Source organism: Muscardinus avellanarius, assembly GCF_963383645.1.
Source record: "Muscardinus avellanarius genome assembly, chromosome: 4".
Taxonomy (NCBI): domain Eukaryota; kingdom Metazoa; phylum Chordata; class Mammalia; order Rodentia; family Gliridae; genus Muscardinus; species Muscardinus avellanarius.
The window spans coordinates 127916450-127939858 of NC_137789.1; the positions used below are offsets into that span (position 1 = coordinate 127916450).

Below are 23409 nucleotides of genomic sequence, written 5' to 3' on the forward strand. Positions count from 1 at the left end.
ACCACCAATGACCGACTCCATCACATTGAACCTGAGATGAGGCAGCATATCATTGAGCATAGTGAAGGAAATCAGCTCAGCTCCTGACAGTCAGGAAGCAGAAAGTGGGAGAGAGAGGGAGGGAATGGGAAGAGATGGGAGAAAGAAAGAGAGAGAGATAAAAGAGGGAGACAGGGAGGGAGGGATGGAGGAAGAGAGAGAAAGAGTATGTTTGGGATAAAATGTAGTTCCTAACAACACATCCCCAGTTATCTACTTCTTCCGCCCCTGCCCCATCTGCACAGTTTCTACCACTTCCCTGTGGTCCATTCAGTTATCATTGGATTAATCTCCTGATGAAGTAGATCACTGACCAAGAGCCTCCCCACCCACTTTGAACATTGCCCTATTCCTGACCAAGCCTTTAGCAAGTGATCATTTAGGAAAGTCCATATTCATTCATAATAGGAAGCATCTGGGTTATTATTATGATTTTAATTGCTAGCTTCTAGCCCCTAGCAATTATACTTAAATTATAATCTTCAAGATAGGGGCTGTCAAAAATTAACATTTTATTCTTTATCACTGGGACAAAGTACACTCAGAAGTTAATGTTCTTCAGTCTGATTGGTCACTCCATTTTCAAAGAAAATATTGAATTAGCAGAGAGCATTGTGAATGTTTAGACTGTGGGCTCATAGTTGTCTCAGCCACGAGAGATGGATTCAATGGGTCTCGTCGTGGCCCTGGTGCTTCTTCTCTCTTTTCTGCTGCTCGTTTCCTTCTGGAGACAGAGCTCTGAACGAGCGAAGCTCCCTCCTGGTCCCACTCCTCTCCCAATTATTGGAAACATTCTACAGATAGATGTGAAGAACATCAGCAAAACCTTAACCAAGGTAAGTATGCTTCATGCTCCACTATGTCTTGCAAAGAAGAGTAAATGACTTCTCTTTTTACATAAGCTGTGTCTCTGGAGACACACTAATGTGATTGATGATTGTGAAGCAAAATATTTCCTCTAAACAAACTCTGGTGTACTTGTTCATTTCATTTGTCATTTTCAGAAATTGTGGAATGAAGTACACATTTCATGAGTAAAGAAACATTTAGGTGTTTGTTCAGCAGAATCAGAATTACAAAGTATGAAACATTGTGAATTATTCTTCACTTCTTTGCTTCACAGCCATTTACCATGATTTTTTGCTGAAGGTCAGTGATAAGGAAAGTGTTTGCGATTATAGATTTCCTTCAATAAGTCATGGGCTGCCCTGTGTTTTATTCAGGATTGCATTAGCATAGAATTCTCTGAAGAATCAACTTATGCCCTGTGTCAAGAAAATAGCTGTGGGTATGGTATGGAACAATGAGTGTGAGTGAGAGAAACAAGCAGTGAGCCAGTATTCAGTTGATAGTTCTGTCAAAATCATTTATCTGGGGCTGAGACTGCAGGCAGAAGGAATGGTTCTTCCAGGAGATGCTTTCTATTCTGGAGCTACTTCTGGTGCCCATTCTGTTTGTAATCTCCACAGACTTCACTTTGGGCTGGATTTTAGTATCACCTTGACAATTTAAAAGTGCAAATTTTCAGTGTTCATCACAGGGCTGTCAGGATCTCTGTGAGAAGAGCTTTAAAGATGCTCCGGAAGCAGGCTTCTGGGTATTGATTTCAAGGTGGTGATGGAGGTGAGGAGTAAGTTGCTCAAGCATGAACTATTGAAAAAGATATATTTAAGATTCATATATTGCCTGTGAGATACAAGAATGAATTTGGAATTCTCTGACTTTATTTTTCCTATGAAAAACAAGCAAATAAAACTGTGAATGTGTTGATTTAAGAGTTAATTGTAATCTTTATACTAACTTCTTGTCCCATTTTGTGGCATGATAAGATGATAAGACATCTGCAGCTATCACAATCACCATCATATTGAAGTCTAAAAATACTTGAAGCTGTGTATGGTAGGACTAAAATATAAATATGCAATAATGGTATCAATCAGAATCAGGTTAAATATAGGGACCAAATAGTGACTTTTTCAGTAATATTTGTATTTTCTTTCTATTTTCAGTTTTCTGAAGTCTATGGCCCTGTGTTTACTCTGTATTTTGGAAGGAAGCCCGTCGTGGTGTTGCATGGATATGAAGCTGTGAAGGAAGCCCTGGTCGATCTTGGGGAGGATTTTGCTGAAAGATGGGCTGCCCCAATTTTTGAAAAGTGTGATAAAGATTTTGGTAAGTATATATGGGCGTGTGTGTGCATGCATGCATGTTGGGCAGCAGTCATGGACATGAGAGGGATGATAAATGGAGATTTAAGAGAGCCTAAGAAAGAACTTATTCATCCAGGTGGTTGCCATGTATCTAGTCCAACTCCCTTCTCCCTCCTATGCTGTTTACCCTCCATATAGGAGTTATTTTCAGCAGTGGAAAGACATGGAAGGAGATGCGTCGCTTCTCCCTCATGACCCTGCGGAATTTCGGGATGGGGAAGAAGAGCCTTGAGAACCGAGTTCAAGAGGAAGCCCGCTGCCTGGTGGAGGAGTTGAGGAAAACTAATGGTGGGTGCCTCTTTCTATCACAGACCTCACTACACCTTTCTTTTCTCTTTTGATCACCTTGGAAGCGTTTCAGGTGTGATGAAATCTTTCATTCTGTACCCTGGTATTGACATCATGTGGAGCAGGGAAGGTTGGAAGGGAGTGTTTATGTGTTTTGGCATGTCTGGGCCTGTGGTGTAGGAATAAAAGGTCTGTTCATCTTTTCATCTTTTGTTTCTTTTCCTTTTGAATTAGATATTATGAATATAAAATTTGTAAGAGTTAAGGAGCAATATTTTCACCTTAGTATAAATGTAGGTCACCTATTCCAGATAATTTCACCTGACGATGCTTGGAAATTAGACACAATGATTGTACCATTCTTCTGAAGTGGGAATCTTTTGATTTCCATTTTTATATAATTGGGCCATATCATTTGATCATCTTTGCTGACATGATTCAAGGTTTTTACTAGGCTCATGCCTACAGTTATGACTAATAATGTTGTAATGTATGATTTTGCTTAGGTCTATCTTAATGCAATTCTCTTTAACTGTGATTTTTTTGTAAACAGAGTACTATTTAAAAATCACCATTGATTGTTTTCATTACCCAATTGTTACTCTATTGATTTGCATGTGTTGAATAAATAAATGCTATAATAAAATTGTGGAACATACACAGACATAAACGTGTAAAATGATGTCCTTCAGTAGATTTCAACTATTACTAGTAAGTCTTCAGCTAGTCTTCCCCAACTATATTCTATTTCTGTTTTTAGTTTGTCCTATCTTTTCTCCCTATGATTACTAGATTATGGGCCAGATATTAATGGTGATTATTTTCCTCTCACTGACAACTCTACTCACCTCTGAAGTGTCTTTTACATTGAACTGATGATCAGCTTAGATTCCAAATGACTTTAAGTTGTTCTTAATTGAAGTAAAAGAAAATACTAAAAATCAGATTTCACCTGTGAATATGAATGAGCCATACCAGCCCACAATCCCAACCTCCAGTGTTTTTTAAATGATCCTCCACCTTTCTGCCTTAAGAGAACTATTTTAAAGGTATAGATGAGTATAGTTCTATCTGTATCCCAGAACTACTGGGATATAGTTAAGTCATTGAATAGAATGACTGCATGAAACTGGCCTTGAAGACTTCCTCAACCTCATTTCAGAATTTACGAAGCAGCAGGAGACTGTTATCTCAGCATAACATTCTCTTCCATGGGCATATGCACTGAATATAGTATACTAAACTCCATTATTAAACTAGCCACTTTGTGGCGGCCAGCTCAGGTTTGAGGTATAAGTGGTGCTTTGACTTAATGCAGGCTCAATATTTTTCTTTTGGGGAAATTTGTAGGTAAAGTATTACTTAAAATGTCTGAAGTAGTTTTATCAGTTAAAAATGACATATTTGTGCATTATTTTAATGGTATTTTGAATTATTCTCACTCCTCTAGGGTCACCCTGTGATCCCACCTTTATCCTGGGCTGTGCTCCCTGCAATGTGATCTGCTCCATTATTTTTCAGAATCGTTTTGATTACAAAGATCCTAACTTTCTCACTTTGATGAAAATGCTAAATACAAATGTCAAGATTTTGAGCTCCGCATGGATACAGGTGAGGCCTAGATCCTTTCTTTTTGAGAAAACAATTATAGATCTTTTTATTTTTTTAGATGTATCCAACATTGTATATTGACCACATAATGAAATATTGTTTGAACACTACTGTCTTGCCTAGAGCATCATCGAGTGAATGTCTGGGAAAGATTTCTGAATTCTTTATTTTAAATGTAGGACACTGAAGGTGTGCATATGGGGCTGGCATCTCCAGTATTTTTTTTCCATTACATTTGAGAAGCCCTGTTTCTTTAAGGTACTTTGTTCACTGCTTAAAGGATAACCATATCAGCCAATGGATATCCTGATTCTTTATGAAAGCTTTCATTACCCACAAGTCCTGTCTTGCAATCAACACATAGAGACCTCTGCATTATATTGCATAGCAGGAACATTTTAATTCAGGAAGAGAATATTTTCTTCATTGAAAGCCAATATTTGGGACTGTAGAAGCTTATAGAAATCACTGACCAAGGTAGGATCATTTAATCTTCAACTGGCATTCTATCTAATAAAACTGGATTAGGAATGAAAAACTGATTGGTTTTATGGTGTATGGGTGCTTTATAAACACTCACAATTTTACCCTGTGCTAAATTGGCACATCCTTTACTTTGCCTCATTTATATCTATGCAACCATTAGAAATTATTTAAGTGCTCTGGTGCACAATTAGGATTCACATAGTCTTTGAGGGCTTTCCTCTTCTGAAATTCTGATTCCATGTTTGAGGCTGGTTGGTAGAAATAAAAACTGCAGAAACTAGTCTTGTACTGTAAATCAGGGTATCCCAAGTCCTTTAATATCTGTAGTCATATACACAATATTAGTCATATTAATTCACACTGTCTTGTATTTCAAGCTGGTGGGGTAAAAAGGATGGAGAAAATGAGTGAATTGGTAAAATGCTTTCAGAGCATAAGGTTTTGGAAACTTATTTAAGCTGTAGTATGTATCAGTACTTTGTTTTTTGTGACTGAACAATTTCCATGAATTATGAACTTAGAAAGTTTGTTGTCACCTTGGATGCATTGGTCGGAATTTTCTCCAATAATTCTCTCTACAAGATAGAGAATCACTATGTTTTACTATAAATATTATATATCAAGTGTGCATGGTTGTATCACACTGAACCTCACTATGATGTATAGTAATACAACACCAATAAAAGTATTCTCAGAAAAACACTGACACAATTTTATTTACATTTATATGAATAATTTCTTAGAAGGGCATACTTAATCATTAAATATTGTTTTAAATAGGTCATTGTTTTCTTTTGTAGATCTGCAATACATTCCCTGCTCTCATTGATCTTATTCCAGGGAGCCATAACCTTTTTATAAAAAATGTTGCTTATGTAAAAAGTTATCTTATGGACAAAGTAAAGGAACATGAAGAATCACTGAATGGTGATGGTCCTCGGGACTTTATTGACTGTTTTCTGTTAAAAATGAACCAGGTAAAATATTAATATCAACTCAGTTACTTGATTGCTTGAGCATTTTGTGTTCACCATGACTTTGACATTCTCAAATTGAGGCTGTGAGCCCTCCTACTTCTATCTATCTATCTATCTATCTATCTATCTATCTATCTATCTATCTATCTCTATCTATCTATCTATCTATCTATCTCTATCTATCTATCTATCTATCTATCTATCTATCTATCTATCATCTATTTATCTATCTATCTACCTATCATCATCATCATCCATCTATCATCTATATATCTATCATCATCTATCTATGTATCATGTATCATCATCTATTAGTGGTAAGAGGGATTGAATCCAAGGGGTGCTCATATTAAAATCCAATATAAAATCTAGCCCTATTTTATTTTTTATTTTGAAACAGGGTCTTACTAAGTTTCCGAGGGCCTTACTAAGTTGCTGAAAATTGTCCTTGAATGTGAGATTCTCTTGTCTCAGCCTCTTGGGTACTGGGATTACAGGTGTGTGCCACACCATGCCTGGCCAGTATTGGTTTATATTTGTACTGCTTTAGAATAATTTTAACATGACCTAAGATTTGAATGCCTTTAAGTTTGACAAGTTCAGAAAACTAAATTAATTCAAAATTTCCAAGTTATATTACTGTCTCTTTTTGGCAAGTTCATGTGTTTAGAGGACTTAGGTTATTTTAATAGTGTTGATAGCATAATACTAGATATTTCACAGATTACCTGGAGGCTATGAGTGCATTACGCTGGCCCTGGAACTAACTAAAATAATATATTTCATATATTAATGATTCCCTGTGATCAATACTTAAATAGTTACATTGTTGTGATTTTAGTGTCATATCATGTTTTTAGTTCTAATTGGGATCTTGTTCCCTCTAGTCTCTCCTTTATCTCATATGGACATTTAACATCTTGACTTCCCAATTTCATAATTGAATATCTTTTCAGTTTACACACTCCTACTCATTTCTACTCTTGTTCACCAGAACGCGATTCCTGTTGCCTCCCATCTGGATTACGACAGTGATGGCCCATCTGGTCTTGGTGAAAACATTTCCTTTCCCTGTGATCACTTCTTTGTGTGGTTGCTATAATTCATTTTTCCCAATTAAAAATTAATTGAAATTATAGGCAATAGCGAGTATATATACACATATATGCATGTATATATAAATCATATACATTTTATTGTACATTGTAGTCATACATCTTAATGGTATACAAGATGGTAGAGGCATAAATGTACACATCACTCATTTAGCCCTTCACCAATTCCCACTCCATTCTCTCCCCCGTCCCTCCTTCTCATGTTTGGCTTAGTGATGGACTTTGATATGTTTGTGAATGTACATCACGTTCATTAGGGAATTTCTCTCTCCCCCTCTCCCATTCTCCTCAGTTAGGTCATCTTATTTGCTCATCTATGATTTCTCCTTTTTCTAGAGTTGCTCCTATGACATTTTTTTTCTCCCTAGCTTTCACATATTAGGGAGATAATCTGATTAGTCACAAAATGTAAAAAGTCCATGTATATTTTTGACAGAAAAATAGAACGACAACTTTCTGACCAGGCTTATAACATCGCTCATCATTTGGTCAACATTCACTTCCCTTTCTTTCTTTCTTTCTTTCTTTCTTTCTTTCTTTCTTTCTTTCTTTCCTTCTTTCTTTCTTTCCTTCTTTCCTTCTTCCTTTCTTCCTTTCCTTCTTTCTTTTTCTTTTTTTTTGTATTTGTGGTACTGGAGATGGAGCCCAGGGGCATTTTACCTCTGAGCTACATCCCCAGCCCTATCTTTTTGTCTTTTAATTTTTGAAACAGAGTCTCACTGAGTTGCAAAGGGCCTTGCTAAGTTGCTGAGGCTGTCCACTAACCGTGATACTCAGGTCTCCGTCTCCCAAATGCTGGGATTACAAGTGTGCACCCCCATCCCGGCTACCTCTTTCTCTTAAAAAAAAATTTTATTAGTGTATTGTAACTAGTGCATTGTACCATCATAGTGATATTCAAAACAATACAAACCTACATGCATGTATCATTTAGTCTATTTCTCCCCACATACCCTCTACCCCCTTGTATGTTTAGTGAGATTAGTAGTGATACCTTTACATAAGGACACAACATTGTTTCAACTGTTTCTCTTTGTAAAGATTGTATGTTTACAAACAAGAGGAAATCTAGCTAATAATTGTTTAAATAAACAGTGGGTTTATTAACCTCAAATACAAAAGATATCATAGTGGGCCAGACTGGGCATAACAGAGTAATACTGAAGTGTCAGCAAATCATGGGTCTTCCACTTTTATGCTTCACATTTAGAATAAGTGCTTTCATTTAATAACTAAACCCTCATGCCCTAAGGTGATATGTACCCCGTTTCATATCTGTTTTGAACAAGAAGGAACAAAAAGAAAAGGGAACAGCAGTAGCCTTCTGTTTACATGTTTCTTTGGTTAAAAAACATGCTTCCCAGCTCAGAGAGTTGCCAAGAGTCTCTTTAATGGAACTCTTTGGTAGGCAAGAAATAGGGTGTAGGAAATGTAGCTTGGGTCAAGTGATGTATGGTCTCTGTAGTACCATATACTACTTTCTTTACTATTGCAAGCTAAGGGCTCTCTGCTGCCCAGCTTTATAACCTGATGAGTTATTTTGGATTTATTATCATTACATGTGCTGACAATTTGTCAAATAATAATATCATCAAATCATTCCTAGGAGAAGCACAATCAACAGTCAAAATTTACTTATGAAAACTTGGTTGCTACTGCCTCTGATTTGTTTGCTGCTGGGACAGAGACGACCAGTACAACACTGAGATATGCTCTCCTGCTCCTGCTGAAGCACCCACATGTCGCAGGTATAGCTCCAGATGAGGAGTGTGTGAATTTCAGAGATGTTGGGAAGAAGATGCTGGTGTTTGCATCTTGTCTTAGAGAAGCTTCACTATGTAATCTTCTGAGGCACCAGCTACAACCTGCAGGATGTCTGAGAGAGGTGAAGATGGCATGGTACCAGGGAAAGCAATAAAACCTTGGTGCAGAGCTTGGATGCTGTGGGAGGGGATCTGTGGCAGGGGATCTGTGGCTGGCATAGCCAGCATGAAAGGGCAGGGGATGCATACTGCTTTCATTCCAAAAGGGCCACCTTGTTAAACAGATAAATTCTTGAAGACTCCTTTCCTCATTCTGGTAATTCTAATTCTGGAATAGAGAGAAGGAAATTCTTCTTCCTGTATCATAGGTTTAAATCTTAGAATTTAGTGAGGCTCTCTGAGAGAATTTTCATGCTTGGAAGTATTATATAAACATAGGTATATCAGAAAGATATTTTTATTATTGGCAGAGTGTGGTCCTAAGTTTTAAAATTTATTATTCCAGAAATCTGTTTCCATAAAGCTTTTGTTTGACAAAAGATATCTTTTGAGTGGGGTAGCTGAGCTAAGATAGAAAAGGGAGGCACTCCTTGACTGGGTTTCCTCTGTATCTCTTCTCCTTATTTGACTGATTTTCTTCTTTAGGAAAAGAGAGGCCTGTTCTTCAGAGAAACTGGAGAAACCCAAGAAGTCTTGTACTCAGGGGCCTTGCAAAGGCAGAGAAAGTGCTCAGGGTAGTGTTAAAAAGAAGTTTTGGTAAAAGTCCACTCTTTGATCAGGAAGAATCTGAGCTTTTTTTCTTCCTTTTGCCTCCATAAATTCAGCAGGTAGATATATCCTCCAGAGTAGAGAACTGTGGACCAGAGGTGTCCCTATTTTGCCATCTTACTAAAATTGCCTTCCAGGTGTCTAGCATAGAGAATGAATGTGGACATCCACCCAAGACCCAGGGTCATGAATTCACCCGATTGAAGACAAAATTATAAAAACTTTCAGAAAATATACCATTTGCTATATGATTGATTATGATTCAGATTATTACAAGAATTCTCAAAAGTAACTAATATATTATTTAAAACCACAAGAATTATCAAAACTGCACATTTGCCAAAAGTCTTATGCCCTTTTCCTTCAATATCACACAAATACTGGAGAATATGTTGCACTCCAATGTGTAAAACCCAGTCAGAGGAAGCTGTGGGCTTCAGGATGGGCAGAGCTCATAGGGGAGACTCAGAGTGTTAGGGAGGCTGCTGGGCAGCAGGTCTGGAAAACACCCACTTCAGAATTCACCAGGAGGGTGGTCAGGTGCGGATACAACACCAGGAACAAAGGGAAGTGGTGGGTGGGCTGAGGCTTTCACATAACTGGGAAGTTAGTCCGAAGAGTTTGAAACTTCTCCCTTGGCTTTTGGAAATGATTCTTGCTCCAGGATAGACAATTGTGAGCAGATAGAGAGAAACATAATTATATTTTTCATACCAGATCATACTATGTAACGCCAGAAAGAGGAAAACAATGGATTTTGATATAATCAGAACTTGTAGTCTAACCTATTCTGGTAAACGAAGAGTGAGAAAATATGTATATGTTCCTGTTTGTTTATGTGTGTGTCTTTTGCTGGACATGTGTTTATATATAATGTATTGAAGCAGAAGCAGAAATTATCATCTTCTCATTCCAGAAAAGCATAACTATTGTCCAACAATGGATAAGTAAGAAACACAGTCCTCATTTTGAAATATGAATATCAATTTTAGAACAAGCTGCTAATCAGAGGCAGGTATGAGAGTGTGTTGGGTAGGGAATTGCAAATAAACCACATACATAAGTGTATTATAATTTATTTTCAACATATATATCATTTTCATATGTATTTAATATTTGATTTCTATGTTCTTCTATCAAGAACTATAAATTCTTGATGTATTTATGTTCTGTTTATTTTTTCAGACATTTGGTTTCTTCTATTTATATTGGTTATATAGGATATTAATTTAAAACTATGTTCCTGTTTATTGTAAAACCTAGCCTGCAGGAGAGTTACATGTATTTTTATTATTACAACCCCCTTTGCATTTCTAAGTGTACCTCTGGGGATATGAATTATAGTTATAATTCTGTTGGAACACCTTTTCGTGCTCCATGGAGCACTGCATTGCTAGGACAAATGTGCCCTTTTCCTCCTATCTCATCATTTCTTATTTGTGTCTTACCAGCTAAAGTCCATGAAGAGATTGACAATGTGGTTGGCAGAGACCGGAGCCCCAGCATGCAGGACAGGAGCAACATGCCCTACACAGATGCTGTGTTGCATGAGGTCCAGAGATATATCGATCTAATTCCCACTAGCCTGCCGCACTCAGTGACCCGGGACGTTAATTTTAGGAATTACCTCATTCCCAAGGTGAGCTTCTTCTTCCTATGCTGCACCTCACTGCTCTCCATGTTGGAAAATTCACAGTATATTGACAAACCTCTATCACCCAAGATGAGAGAAGTGCACAAACTCTACATTTGGCTACCTAGAGGACTTTGTGCTGTTTCTGGTTGGGGCTATAAAGCTTTATAAGAAGTTTTGAAATCTGGCAGTGTGAGTCTTCAAAATTAGTTCTACTTTTTCATATTGCTTTTGCTATTCTTAGGCACTTATATTACCAGGAAATATTGAAAATTTGTTTTCCAATTTTCCAAAAGACTATTGAATTTTTATCAAGGTATGATAATAAACCTATGGATATATTTGGAAAGAATTGATATATTTACATGTTGTTTCTTTCAACTTATGAATATGATTATGTTCTCAATTTATTTTGGGTTTGTTTAATGATTTCATTAATGTTTTCAGTTTAGTGAATTATAAATATTTTGTTATATTTTTTCTGTATAACAATCATTTTTGCTCATGCTATAAATTTTAAAAAGTGTCTTGGCTAATTCTTTCCACCTAATATAATGAAATGTTTAGCTTTATGGTTCTGATCACTTTATATATAGTAACTTTGAAAATATTTCTACTAACTGCCAATAGCATATCTATAAGTTCCATTTGGAATTTCATATTATTATTCTCTTATTTGGGTTATTGTGTGTGTGTGTGTGTGTGTGTGTGTGTGTGTGTGTGTGTGGCTTTGGAGGATGGAACCCAGAGGCCTCTAACTCTAGGCTATACTCCCAGACATGACATCTTTTATTTTTTATTTGGAAAAGGGTCTCACTAAGTTGCTGAGGATGGCTTTGAACTTGTAATTTTCCTGTTATGCCTCCCAAGTACTGGACATATGGATGGTCTACCATGCCTGGCTTTGGCCTAACTTTTTTATTTCTTGTTTTCTAGTTTTATGCTGTTAAGTTCTTTTTATTGGCTTATTGCATTTTGTAGGATTTTTCAGATAGCACTGAGTAGAATTCATGGTGGTGGACATTCATGTTTCATTTCTAATCTGCAGAATGGGCAGAGATTTACTATCTTATGGGGAAGGCTGAGAGTATCAGGTAGGCTGCTCAGCTTATTGTTGAGAATTATAAGTAGAGTATTTTATTAAATCAGAGAAACCTACTCTCTTCTCTTATTTCTGTATTAATTTTGGTTACAAATGTGTATATAACTTTATCAAATTGATTTTCTGTACCTCTGGGTTTGATTTTATATATTGGCTGCCTTTTACTCAAAATGTATACTAATTACAGGTGTATACACAATCGGATTTGGCCTGCTATGTGATGTTCAAGAATTTTTATAAATATTCAGGATTATATATAGCCCATGAATTTTCTTCTACTGTTTTTTCTCCTAAGATTTCTAATATCAAGATAATGCAGGCATATAATGATGAGACCTCATGTAGGTCTCTTTTCTTTCTTTTGTGGCCACATAATGGTAACTTTGAAATGCAGAATAACCTTTAGTTAGGCACCAGATGTTACACAGAGAAAAAATTGTGAGCTTTCAGATGATGTTCTGTTCTTCCATAAAGGGTTCATTCCTTTCCCATAAGCAATTAAAATGATGTCGCACTTCCTACTCTCTTCCCAAATTGGACAGGGTATGAACATAGTTAAAGTACCTTCCTTTTAAAATTGTCTCCCACATCTGAATTATTTTTTTTATACTGTGGGTCAAACTTAATATCTTAACGTGCTGGGCAAACACTCTAACATTGAGCCACATCTCCAGTCCCCATATCTGGAATCTTATGACCTCTCTGTCTTAGCAGCTTTACCATGCTTTCTTTTCTTTTTCTTTTTGCATTTGCTTTTTCCCCCCCATTTTTTTGTGTGCTTATATTGGTGCAATATAGTCTCACATCATAATGTAAATCATGTTGACAGTTTTATATATGCACTCACTCACTATTGGTGTGCTCCCCTTCTCATTTTCTTCCCTCCCAATATAGAGTACCCAGATTGACACTGGTATATTTTCACATGTATACACATAGTCTATGGTGGTATTTTTTATTAATGAACCAAAGTCTTTCTCCACCCCTACCCTTATATCACCTCCCTGGCTCCCCTGAGTTTTATTCTCATCATCTGGAGTCTCTCATATCCCAATTACTCCTTATCCTGCACATATATTAATGAAAACATATGACCAAAAGAGGTTTACTATGCTGAATTTCACTGCAAGCCAGGGCATATATTTATTAAGTTTAAATAGTATAACTGAAAATTATATTTTCATGGGAAAAAGCAAAGAGGTTGCATTTGCTAATGTCATTCTGTGGTACAGACTGGATTGATGACTTTAGCAAGAGTATGTAATAGAGCTTTCTCTGGTTATGATAGATTTGGTATAAGAATCAGAACTTCAAGCCTGTTTGCTTTAATCAAAAGATACTAGAGAAAGAAGACATTTATTTCTTGATATTGGGGTATGAGGATATTATTAATGTAATTTTTTTCTGACTGGTCTTTTTTGAATTGAGAGAACTAGAGGCTGAAGGGAAGGACTGAGTCATATCCTTCTACATGCAACAGTTTGGTGTATAATTAGGCTGTGCTGCATGGGTTTGTATGCTTTTACAAGAAGAAAATGAACTTTTTCTATCATAGACTAAAACCCCTGATTTCAATGAAGCTAATGGCCTAAGACAGGAGTTGACAAACTTTTTCTATAATTGTGTTGATAGCTAATATGTTAGACTCTGCAGGTCTGGAGGATTCTGTGCCTCTTATGAATGCTGCCATAGTCAGTGAAAACAGTCATAGACAATGTGTAAACCTATAAAGATGGAAATGTTCAGTGTTTGTGGAAACTGAATTATAAATGTCATATAATTTTTTTGTTTTTTAATATTATATTTTATTTATATGTGGAACATACTGAAAATGGTGTACATTTAGATTGTGCTTTGTGCCCCTCCCCCCTCATCCCACTTTCTCCCTCCCAATGATGAGTGCCCAGGTTAACCATGCTATATTCATACTTTTACAACATATTCTGATGTAGCTCCTCCATCAATCAACCTCAGCTTTCTTCCTCTCTAGCTTTGCTGAGATTTCCCCTCCATTATCTGGAGTCCCTCTGATATCCCCAGTGCTCCCTAGTTTGGGCATATTAGAGAAAACATATGCCCCTTCTCTTTCTGTGCTTAACTAATCTCACTTAACATAATGTTCTCCAGTTCTTTCCATCTTCTTGCAAATGCTATGATTTTATTCTTCTTTATAGCTGAATAGAATTCCATTGTGTGTATTTCCCATAATTTTGCAATCCATTCATCTGTTGATGGAGACCTAGGTTGGTTCCATATTTTGGCTATTACGAATTGTGCTGCTATGGACATAGGTATGCATATGTTACTGTAGTTCTCTCAAGCCCTCTGGAACGATACCCAGGAGTGGTATAGCTGGATCAAATGGTGAATCTATTCCCAGTTTTCTAAGAAATCTCCACACTGATCTCCATAGTGGCTGAACTAGTTTGCACTCCCACCAACAGTGTAAGAGAGTTCCTCTTTCCCCACATCCTCACCAGCATTTGTTGTTTGATTTCTTTATGCTTGCCACTCTGATTGGGGTTAGATGGAATCTCAGCATAGTTTTAATTTACATCTCTCTGATGGCTAGTGATGTTGAACATCTTTTCATGTATCTATTGGCCATTTGTATCTCTTCTTTTGTGAAGTGTCTATTCAATTCAATTGCCCATTTCTTGATTGGGTTGTTTGTTTTGCTAGTGTGGAATCTTTTGAGCTCTTTGTATATTCTGGATATTAGCCTCCTATCAGAGTGGTGGCTGGTAAATATCTCCCATTCTGTAGGCTTTCTCTTTAGGCTCTTGATGGTTTCCTTTGATGAGAAGAAGCTTTTTAGTTTGATGCTATCCCACTTGTTGATTCTTGCTTTAATTTCCTGAGCTTTGGAGGTTTTGTTGAGAAAGTTACTGCCTGTGCCTATATGTTGTAGTGATGAGCCTATGTCCTCCTCTAATAACTTCACAGTCTCTGGTCTAATTTCTAAGTCTGATCCATCTCAAGTTGATTCCTGTGCATGGTGAGAGGTGAGGATTTAGTTCCATCTTTCTACAAATGGATAGCCAATTCTCCCAGCACCATTTGTTGAAAAGCCTGTCTCTTCTCCAGCATATGAGTTTGGCCCCTTTTTCAAAGATGAATTGACTATCGGTGTGTGGGTTTGTTTCTGTATGTTCTATTCTGTTCCACTGGTCAGTCTGCCTGTTGTTGTGCCAATGCCATGCTGTTTTTACTACTATTGCTCTATAGTATAATTTGAAGTCTGGGATTGTGATGCCTACTGCCTGGTTCTTATTGCTGGGAGTTGCTTTGGCTATTCTGTGTCTTTTCCTTCTCCATAAAAAATTCATAACTGATTTTTCCAGGTCTATGAGAAATGTTGTTGGTATTTTAATGGGAATTGCATTGAATCTAAAGATCAGTTTTGGCAGAATGGCCATTTTGATGATATTTATTCTGCCTATCCATGAGCAAGGGAGAAAATGTCATATAAATTTTACATGTCAAGCCTGGTGCATTGGTAAAATCTTGTAATCCCAGCATTTGGTAGGCTGAGGCAGCAGAATCTGGGTTCACGGGTCACCTTAGGTACTTAGTGAGGGCCTTTGTAACTCAGTGAGACTCTGTTGCAAAATAAAGAATAAGAAAAAGGGCTGGGGGTGTAGCTTTGAGGTAGAATGCCCCTGGGTTCCATAACTATTACTGGAAAAAAAAAAACCAAGAAAGAAAAAACAAAAATTTCATGTCGAAAATCTTGCTTTTTTTTTTTTTTTTTGTGGGTCTGGGGGTGGAACCCAAGGGGATTCGACCTATGAGCTGCACCTCCTGCCCTATTTTTTATTCTTTATTTTGAAACCGGGTCTCACTGAGTTGTAGAGGGCCTCACTAAGTAGCTGAGGCTCTCCAGGAACCCTGATCCTCCGGTCTCAGCCTCCCAAATGCTGGGATTATAAGCATGCACCACCACGCCCGGCTGCTTTTGTTTTTTTAAACTTAAACATTCTTTGCTCACTGGTTACACAAAAATATGTGTCTGTCCTGATTATATCTAATATACATTCGCTATTTAAAATTTTCCAATACTATTAGAATATTCTATGTAGCTGTTTTTTTACAATTCAGTGTCCAATCACAGAACAAGCATACATTGTATTTATCTTTTTCCTTTACTCTCCTGTAACTAGTAATAATCCATTGTCTTTTATTTGTTTCTTTTCTTTTATCATGTTGACCTCACTGAAGAGTCCAAGACAGCAATCTTTTTTAGTATTTTTTAAGCTGGTTTTGCGTGATTGATTTCTAAAGATTAGAGACTTTTTTTTTCTTTTATTTTGCAGTACTAGGGATGGAACCCGGGGGCATTCTACCTCTGAGCTAATCCTCCAGCCCTATTTTTTATTTTGAAACAGGTTCTCATTGAGTTGCAAAGGGCGTCACTACGTAGTAGCTGAGGCTTTTGGAGAACCACCTTCTGTCTCAGCCTACCAAATGTTGGGATTCCAAGCATGTGCCACCACGCCCGGATAGGGATTAGATTCTGTTATGAATTTATAAAAAAAAACAACATAGGTGCTCTGTATGGGTCACTGAGTAGCATGAAGTGGGAACAAACATTGTAGGTCATACTAATTTCCTCAGGTAACAAGGTATATTCACTGTATCTCTCCATTGCAGAGGTTCTGTTTTTATACCTAAATAGCAATAGTCTGCAGCATGGTACTTTCAGATTGCACGTAAATCCTGCTTGCTGCATCACTTAACCAACTATTTAGCTTTAATTGTGTGAGCTAATTTACAGATCTGAATTATTACGAACATGATAAAATTCCTAAGTTTATAACTTTGCTCCTTCAGATTGGTTTAACAGTGATAAAGAATTCCTACATATTTTTTGCTTAAGCCGAATGAACTGCATGGGATTGATAAATACTTAAGTCGGTTCTGTGTGTTGCTGGACTTGTGTTCATTTGAGAGGAGGTGACTCTTAGCAACAATCACGTGTTTATTTACAAAAGTTCTATGAACAGAAGACTGAACATTTCCTGTGCACATAGAGACTTTGATTTAAAATAATACACTTAAATTGTGTGAATACTGATGTGATGAACCAGAGCTGCAGATGGGGACAGACCCCAGTGTCCTACTTTGAGTATGAAGAGCAGAGTCAGAATTTTTGGCATCTAAATTAGAAGTTTGGCCAGAAGATTGATCTAAGCAATTTCCTTTGTATCTTTCAGCTGTATAAATTCTCTATAACTTGCTTTATCTGTGCCTTTTGTTTCTAGGGCACAATCATAATACCATCTCTGACATCTGTGCTTCATGACAACAAGGAATTCCCCAACCCAGAGACCTTTGACCCTGGCCACTTTCTGGATGCAAGTGGCAAATTTAAGAAGAGTGACTACTTTGTGCCTTTCTCAGCAGGTAATAGAAATTCATTTCCATGTGTGTTTCAGGGGACAACATATCCTTTTGGGATCAATTGCAACTTACATGCTGCCTCCTCTGGTGTTACTTGATTTGCTATTTATGTCCTGGTGTGATTGTACACACCTGTGACCCAGTACTTGGGAGGCTGAGACAGGATGATTACAGGTTTAAGGACAGCCTTAGCCATGTAGTTAGATTCTCAGTAACCTAGCCAGACTCTGTTTCAAAATAAAAACATTAAAAGGAAGGGGTTGTACCTCAGAGGTAGAATGGCCTGAGTTCAATTCCCAGTAACACACACACACACACACACACACACACACACATATGTACATGCACTATATGTACCCAGCGTGGGCCGGATTAGTGAAGTTTTAAGGTGTTGGATCTGTTTTTATAAATCAGTAAGATAAGACTTAGAGTACAATTTTATTGGAATATGTTTCTAGACACCTGACTGAGGTATGTAAGATCTCTTCCTAGAAGGGAAAGGTCATTTAGACCTTCCTAACCCCCTATGTGAAAGGCATCTCATGCTACAATATTATTGGGTGTTTTTATGTTTTGTGGCTCACTACACACATTGTTTGGCTGTGGAGATACACAGTTCCACAAGCACAGAGCATGCATCAAGGACCCTCACAGCCAGCCAGGCAAGCAGGTGAGTGAGATATTCATTGTAGGACTAATGTTGTGAGAGAGGGAAGCAGGAGAGCTTTCAGGTGAGGAGCTTGGCTTCTTGCTCCCTGAAATCCTATGTGGGACATAAAATGGAGGAAGCAACAGCCTAATAGCATAAATGACTCTTGAGCTGTCTCAGAAGAGGTGTGGGGAAAGGGAAAAAGAAAAGGCAGAGTATTTTTAAAGAAGCAGTGAACCAGAGGGGAAGGCCATTCATTCTCAATCAGGTTAAAAATGGCCAGATATCCCATTGTAGTGGTGCACTCCTTTGTTCTCAGTACTTGGGAGGCTGAGACTGAGGATTGCAGTAAACCACCTTCAGCAATGTAGTGAGACTCTATTTCAAAATTTAAAAAAAAATTAAAAAGGTTTGGAGGTGTAGCTCAAAGATAGGAATGCCTCTGAATCCAATCTCCAGTAAGGAAAAAAAGAGTCAGGTAACCAAGGGTCATAGAAATATTGCAGATATTGCAGGATACCTTGCAATGACCAAAGAACACCAGGGTTATCTTCTAATCATGTTCATCAGTCTTAGATATTAGATCTGCATACCTTCAGTGTATGTGCTGGTCATTGATTTCTTTCCTTCATCTTTGGCTTTTGATGTCTGCCTTAGATCTGTCCCTGTTGATACCATAATAACAAGGTCAGAGACTATTCTTTTAAGAGTTTATATTTCAATACATCAGAAAATAAGTAAATAAATAGGAAATTTTGATTGCAATTAATTCAAGCTTTGTCGAAACCATAAATGTTGAAGGAAACTCAAGGGCAAGATTTTATTTATTGAAGGGATCCCAAAGAGTATAAGGAGAAGAAATTTGACCCTTGTCTTGATTGTAACATAAGGCTCTTAGGTAAGATTCACATGACATAGAATAGGAGCTTTTGTGGTACTCTGGAGATTCACAAAAAGTGTGTAGTTAGAGGCGAGAATGGTGGATGTGAAGAAGGAAAGGCAAGAAAACACAAAACACACACAAAAAACAAAGTGATTGTTAATTTTAAAAAGATAACTTGAAATGTCAAAAGATCAATTAAATTGTGGAAACACTAAGTAAAGCATAAAACTGATGATAAATATTTTTGAGTGAAATATGTTTTATGATCAGATGGGTACAAATGTGCTCATCCTTTGCTCATTTGTCCACTCAAACATCCAGTCATTTATCAGATGGTTCTGCACATTCTCATTCTGCCAGTAAGAAAAATGGCGATCATCACAGTCACTTATGGAGGATTAACTTCTCTCTTTATTTTCAGGGAAACGGATATGTGCGGGGGAGGGTCTGGCCCGCATGGAGCTGTTTATATTCCTGGTCACCATTTTACAGCACTTTAACCTGAAACCATTGGTTGATCCAAAGGACCTTGATACCACTGCAATTGCCAATGGATTTGCTTCAGTACCACCATTGTACCAGCTCTGCTTTGTTCCTGTCTGAAGAAGAGCAGATTGTCTGGCTATTCCTGTGCTGTAGTCTGTATCCCCCTCCTCTGGGTCATCATCGTCCACCCACCCCCTTCCCTTTCCAGGGATGCGTTCTCTCAGTGCTCCTCTCACATCTCTCTGATTCTCCTAAGATCCAGGGAACAGCCATCCTTTATTCAGGAGAGTTTCCTGGGTTACTGCACAAATATATCTGCTATTGCCTATGATGTGTAACACTTATATTGATCACCCCTAGTGCTAATACTTACCCAATATTGAGTTATTAAGCTTTTATCAACCTAAAACAGCAAGTTATTAGAATATAATGTTTCAGAGGAATTTATGCCCTGCACGATCCTGTTTATACTCCACACCTACATGCGTTCAGGAGATGAGGAGGGTAAAGGAATGAGTTGATAGCTGAGGGTGGTGTATCAGAGGCCCCAGGGAGCAGTCTGGGATTCCTGGGAAGCTTGGACTGAACACTCTTACCATCTGTTAATTTTATCATTAGGAATGAGAGTCTCCCAAAGCTGTGCTAACAAAAACAGGTGGAGGTGAATCGGATGTTCTTGCTAACATATGGCATAGATGTCATTTATATGTTTAAATTTTTACGTTTGTTACTCATCAGACTAGTCCAATGGTTCTCCCTTTTTCTCTATACATATATAAACGAATTAGAAACCAATCACTTACAGATTCAACACCATTTGCAGCAATTAAAAACATTGTTGCAGATCATAAGAGTATTATGTTTAAATATTGTTTACAGCTGGGCATGGTGGTGCACGCTTGTAATCCCCCGCACTTGGGAGGTGGAGACAGGGGTATCGTGCTGGTTCGAAGCCAGCCTCACTGGCTTAAAAGACCCTGTTTCCAAATAAAAAAAAATATAAAAAATGGGTCTGGGAGTGTAGCCTGGAGGTAGAAGGGTTTCCAGGAACCCCAGTACGACACACACAAAAAATATTGTTTACATTGCTAAAAGTAAAGAATAAAAGCACTGTAGCAAGATAGCCTCCCTGGAAGGATTCACACACCTCCAACTGGCTCACCATCAACGCACATCTCACCACCAGAGAAAACTCAGGCCTCTGTCTCCTCTACTCCCTAGACTTTCAGAGACGCAGTTCTGTTCTTAGGGCACAACCTCCCCTGCCATGCTCTACTGCTTCAGAGCCTGGATGCCCTCCTTCAGCCCATCAGGCTTATTGGGAGGATTCTGCCATTACAACCCATGACTACACACCAGTTGTCTGGCCAGAGAGAGAGACACGTGTGGCTTCGTGAAGATTGCATTTATACACAATGCCAATTTTCCAGTGCAAGCACAGGTGAATAGGTGAGGGTGTGTGTGATTGTGAGGTATGTATTTGCATGTGTGTGTGTGTAATCGTGTAATCTCATTCCAACCCCCACAGTCCCTCCTCACCTGTGACTCCCCTGTAGAAGGTCTGTCAGATGTGGGGAAAGAATCCACTACTGCAGGTTGGGAATTAAGAAGTGGTGTGCAGCTGGGAGTGGTGGTGCATGCTTGTAATTCCAGTACTTGGAAGGCTGAGACAGGAGGATTGCAGGTTTGCAGGTTCAAAGCCAGCCTCAGCAACTTAGTGAGGCCCTCTGCAACTTAGTGAGATCCTGTTTCAAAATAAAAATTAAAATAGGGCTGGAGGTATAGAATACCTCCAGGTTCAATCTCCAACAAGAACAACAACAACACACACACACACATGCAGAAAAAAAAAGAGAAAAAAGGGGAGACTGGAGAGAGAAGGCTCCTGGCTTTAATCTCGAGTACCATAAACAACAACAACAAAATTAAAAAATGCAATATACATTCAAGACTGCCTGGTGGTACACAAAGGAGATGCTGAAATGAAGTGGCCTATCAAGGAAACAAAGTCCTTGGGCACTCAGGGTGGGAGAAGTCTCAGGATAAAGAGAATCTGCAGATCATCCATTCCCAGGAAGCTGCTCAAGGGCCCCTCCTTCCAGCTGTGCAGAGAGGAGGGGCTGGACGTTCCTTGGGCACTGCCTGTTCTCCTAAGGCCATTGTGCAGAGACCTTCCCAGCTGGGGGCTTCAGGCATCTTCTCAACCTGGTCCTAGCCTTCCCTTGTTCTGAAGTAATGTCCTTACATTCTGGTGACATCTAGGTGAGAGGCTGGGTGGGTCCTGACTGAGCCTGAGCTCAGCCCTGAGGGCAAAGCCTGGTCCTGGACCAAGTCTTCCTGCCTCACCTGTGCAGATGGGGAGTAGTAGAGGCCAGAGGAAGCCAGGCAGGAACTTTCTAGTTTACTTTGCGTGACTCGCTTCATCTTACCGTGCTATTGCACAAACTAGCACACGGCCCCTCCCCTCTCAATCCTCCCAATGGGGCATGACACAACCATGCCTAGGTCGGTGTTCAGTGCTCACACTCTGGTGACTTAGTGACCTTTATTCAGGGAGGATCTCAGGGTTCTGTATGGGGATTTTCTTTTCAGCAGCTTCATTTCCCCTGGGTGTAGTAAATGAATGCATTATCTTTGGGTGCTTAATTTTCTATAAGAGTCTAGATACTGGCCACTGATAAAGCCTAAAGTCTCTCATTTGAGAAACTTGTCCATTATTCAATGAAATACATAATATATTCTATTGATTTTTATCTTCAATAAGAAACCTCTGCCAGCCTTTCACTGAATCTTGGGTCTCTAGCTGCTTTCCAGGTGTGGATCTCAGCTCTCCCCTTAGGATCTAACATCAGCAATACCCCAGACCTATTTTTTATTCTTTATTTTGAAACAGGGTCTTACTAAGTTGCAGAGGGCCTCACTAAGTAGCTGGGGATGTCAGAAAACCTGAGATCCTCCTGTCTTAGCTTCGCAAGTACTGGGATTTTACAAGTATTGGGCTGTCTTGGTCTGCATCCAGTTCCTCTTTCTTTTCTTTTTTTCTCGGATAGGTGAATGTGTGTGTGTGTGTGTGTGGGGGGGTTCTTGATATTTTGCTTGTCATTTCCTTGGATAATGTCTGGGCATTTGTTTTAGATTAAGTCATTTCTCATAATCTTTAGATTAAGGCCTTTCTTTCTTTCTTTCTTTCTTTCTTTCTTTCTTTCTTTCTTTCTTTCTTTCTTTCTTTCTTTCTTTCTTTTTCAGAAGTGAGGATAGAACCCAGGAGCATTCTAACTCCAAGCGATACCCCCAGCCCTATTTTTTATTCTTTATTTTGAAACAGGGTCTTTCTAAGTTGCAGAGGGCCTCACTAAGTAGCTGGGGATGTCAGAAAACCTGAGATCCTCCTGTCTTAGCTTCACAAGTACTGGGATTTTACAAGCATGTACCACCATGCTCAGCTTAGGTTTAAGGGATTTTTTCTAAAGAATTCAGTTCCTGTGTTGTTTTTTGAGACATTCTATTTACTTCTGAATCTTGATCCTTTGTATGAAGCTAGCTTTTTCCCTTGAAAATTTCCTAAAATATTTTTTTCTCTGTTTCGTATTAAAAAATTCCACTATGAAGCCAGGCAAGGTGGCTCATGCTTGTTGTCCCAGTGACCAAGAAAGGAGAAACGCAGGTTCAAAAGTTAGCCTTAGCAACTTAATGAGGCCCAGCCAGCTTCAACTACTTAGTGAGACCTTGTTTCAATATGAAGAATAAAATAGGGCTGGGACTACAATGCACCAATAAAAATATAAAAATAAAATAAAATGTGCAACCTTTAAAAACAAAAAAGGGCTGGTAGTGTAGCTCAGAGGTAGAATGCCTTGGGACTGAATCCCCAGTAAAACACACACACACATCACACACACACACACACACACACACACACACACACACACACACACATATATATACACAGACAAAAAAATTCTACAATGAAAAGATTCCTTTATCCTTTTAAACCCC

At 38.3% G+C, this 23409-nt stretch overlaps 1 protein-coding gene across 2 annotated transcripts; it reads left to right on the forward strand.

Moving 5' to 3' along the window:
• Window positions 1–707: 707 nt before the first annotated feature.
• Window positions 708–19530, forward strand: LOC308261988 (cytochrome P450 2C19-like; the record flags this gene model as incomplete). 2 transcript variants are annotated; one of them, XM_080694228.1, is made up of 9 exons in its annotated part: window positions 708–875; window positions 2049–2211; window positions 2388–2537; window positions 3988–4148; window positions 5435–5611; window positions 8333–8474; window positions 10709–10896; window positions 17257–17398; window positions 19349–19530. In XM_080694228.1, 9 exons carry the CDS (start codon window positions 708–710, stop codon window positions 19528–19530), a joined length of 1473 nt encoding a protein of 490 aa, XP_080550354.1. The 2 variants fall into 2 exon arrangements, with proteins under 2 accessions (XP_080550354.1, XP_080550355.1); XM_080694229.1 differs by lacking the exon at window positions 5435–5611.
• Window positions 19531–23409: the final 3879 nt, after the last annotated feature.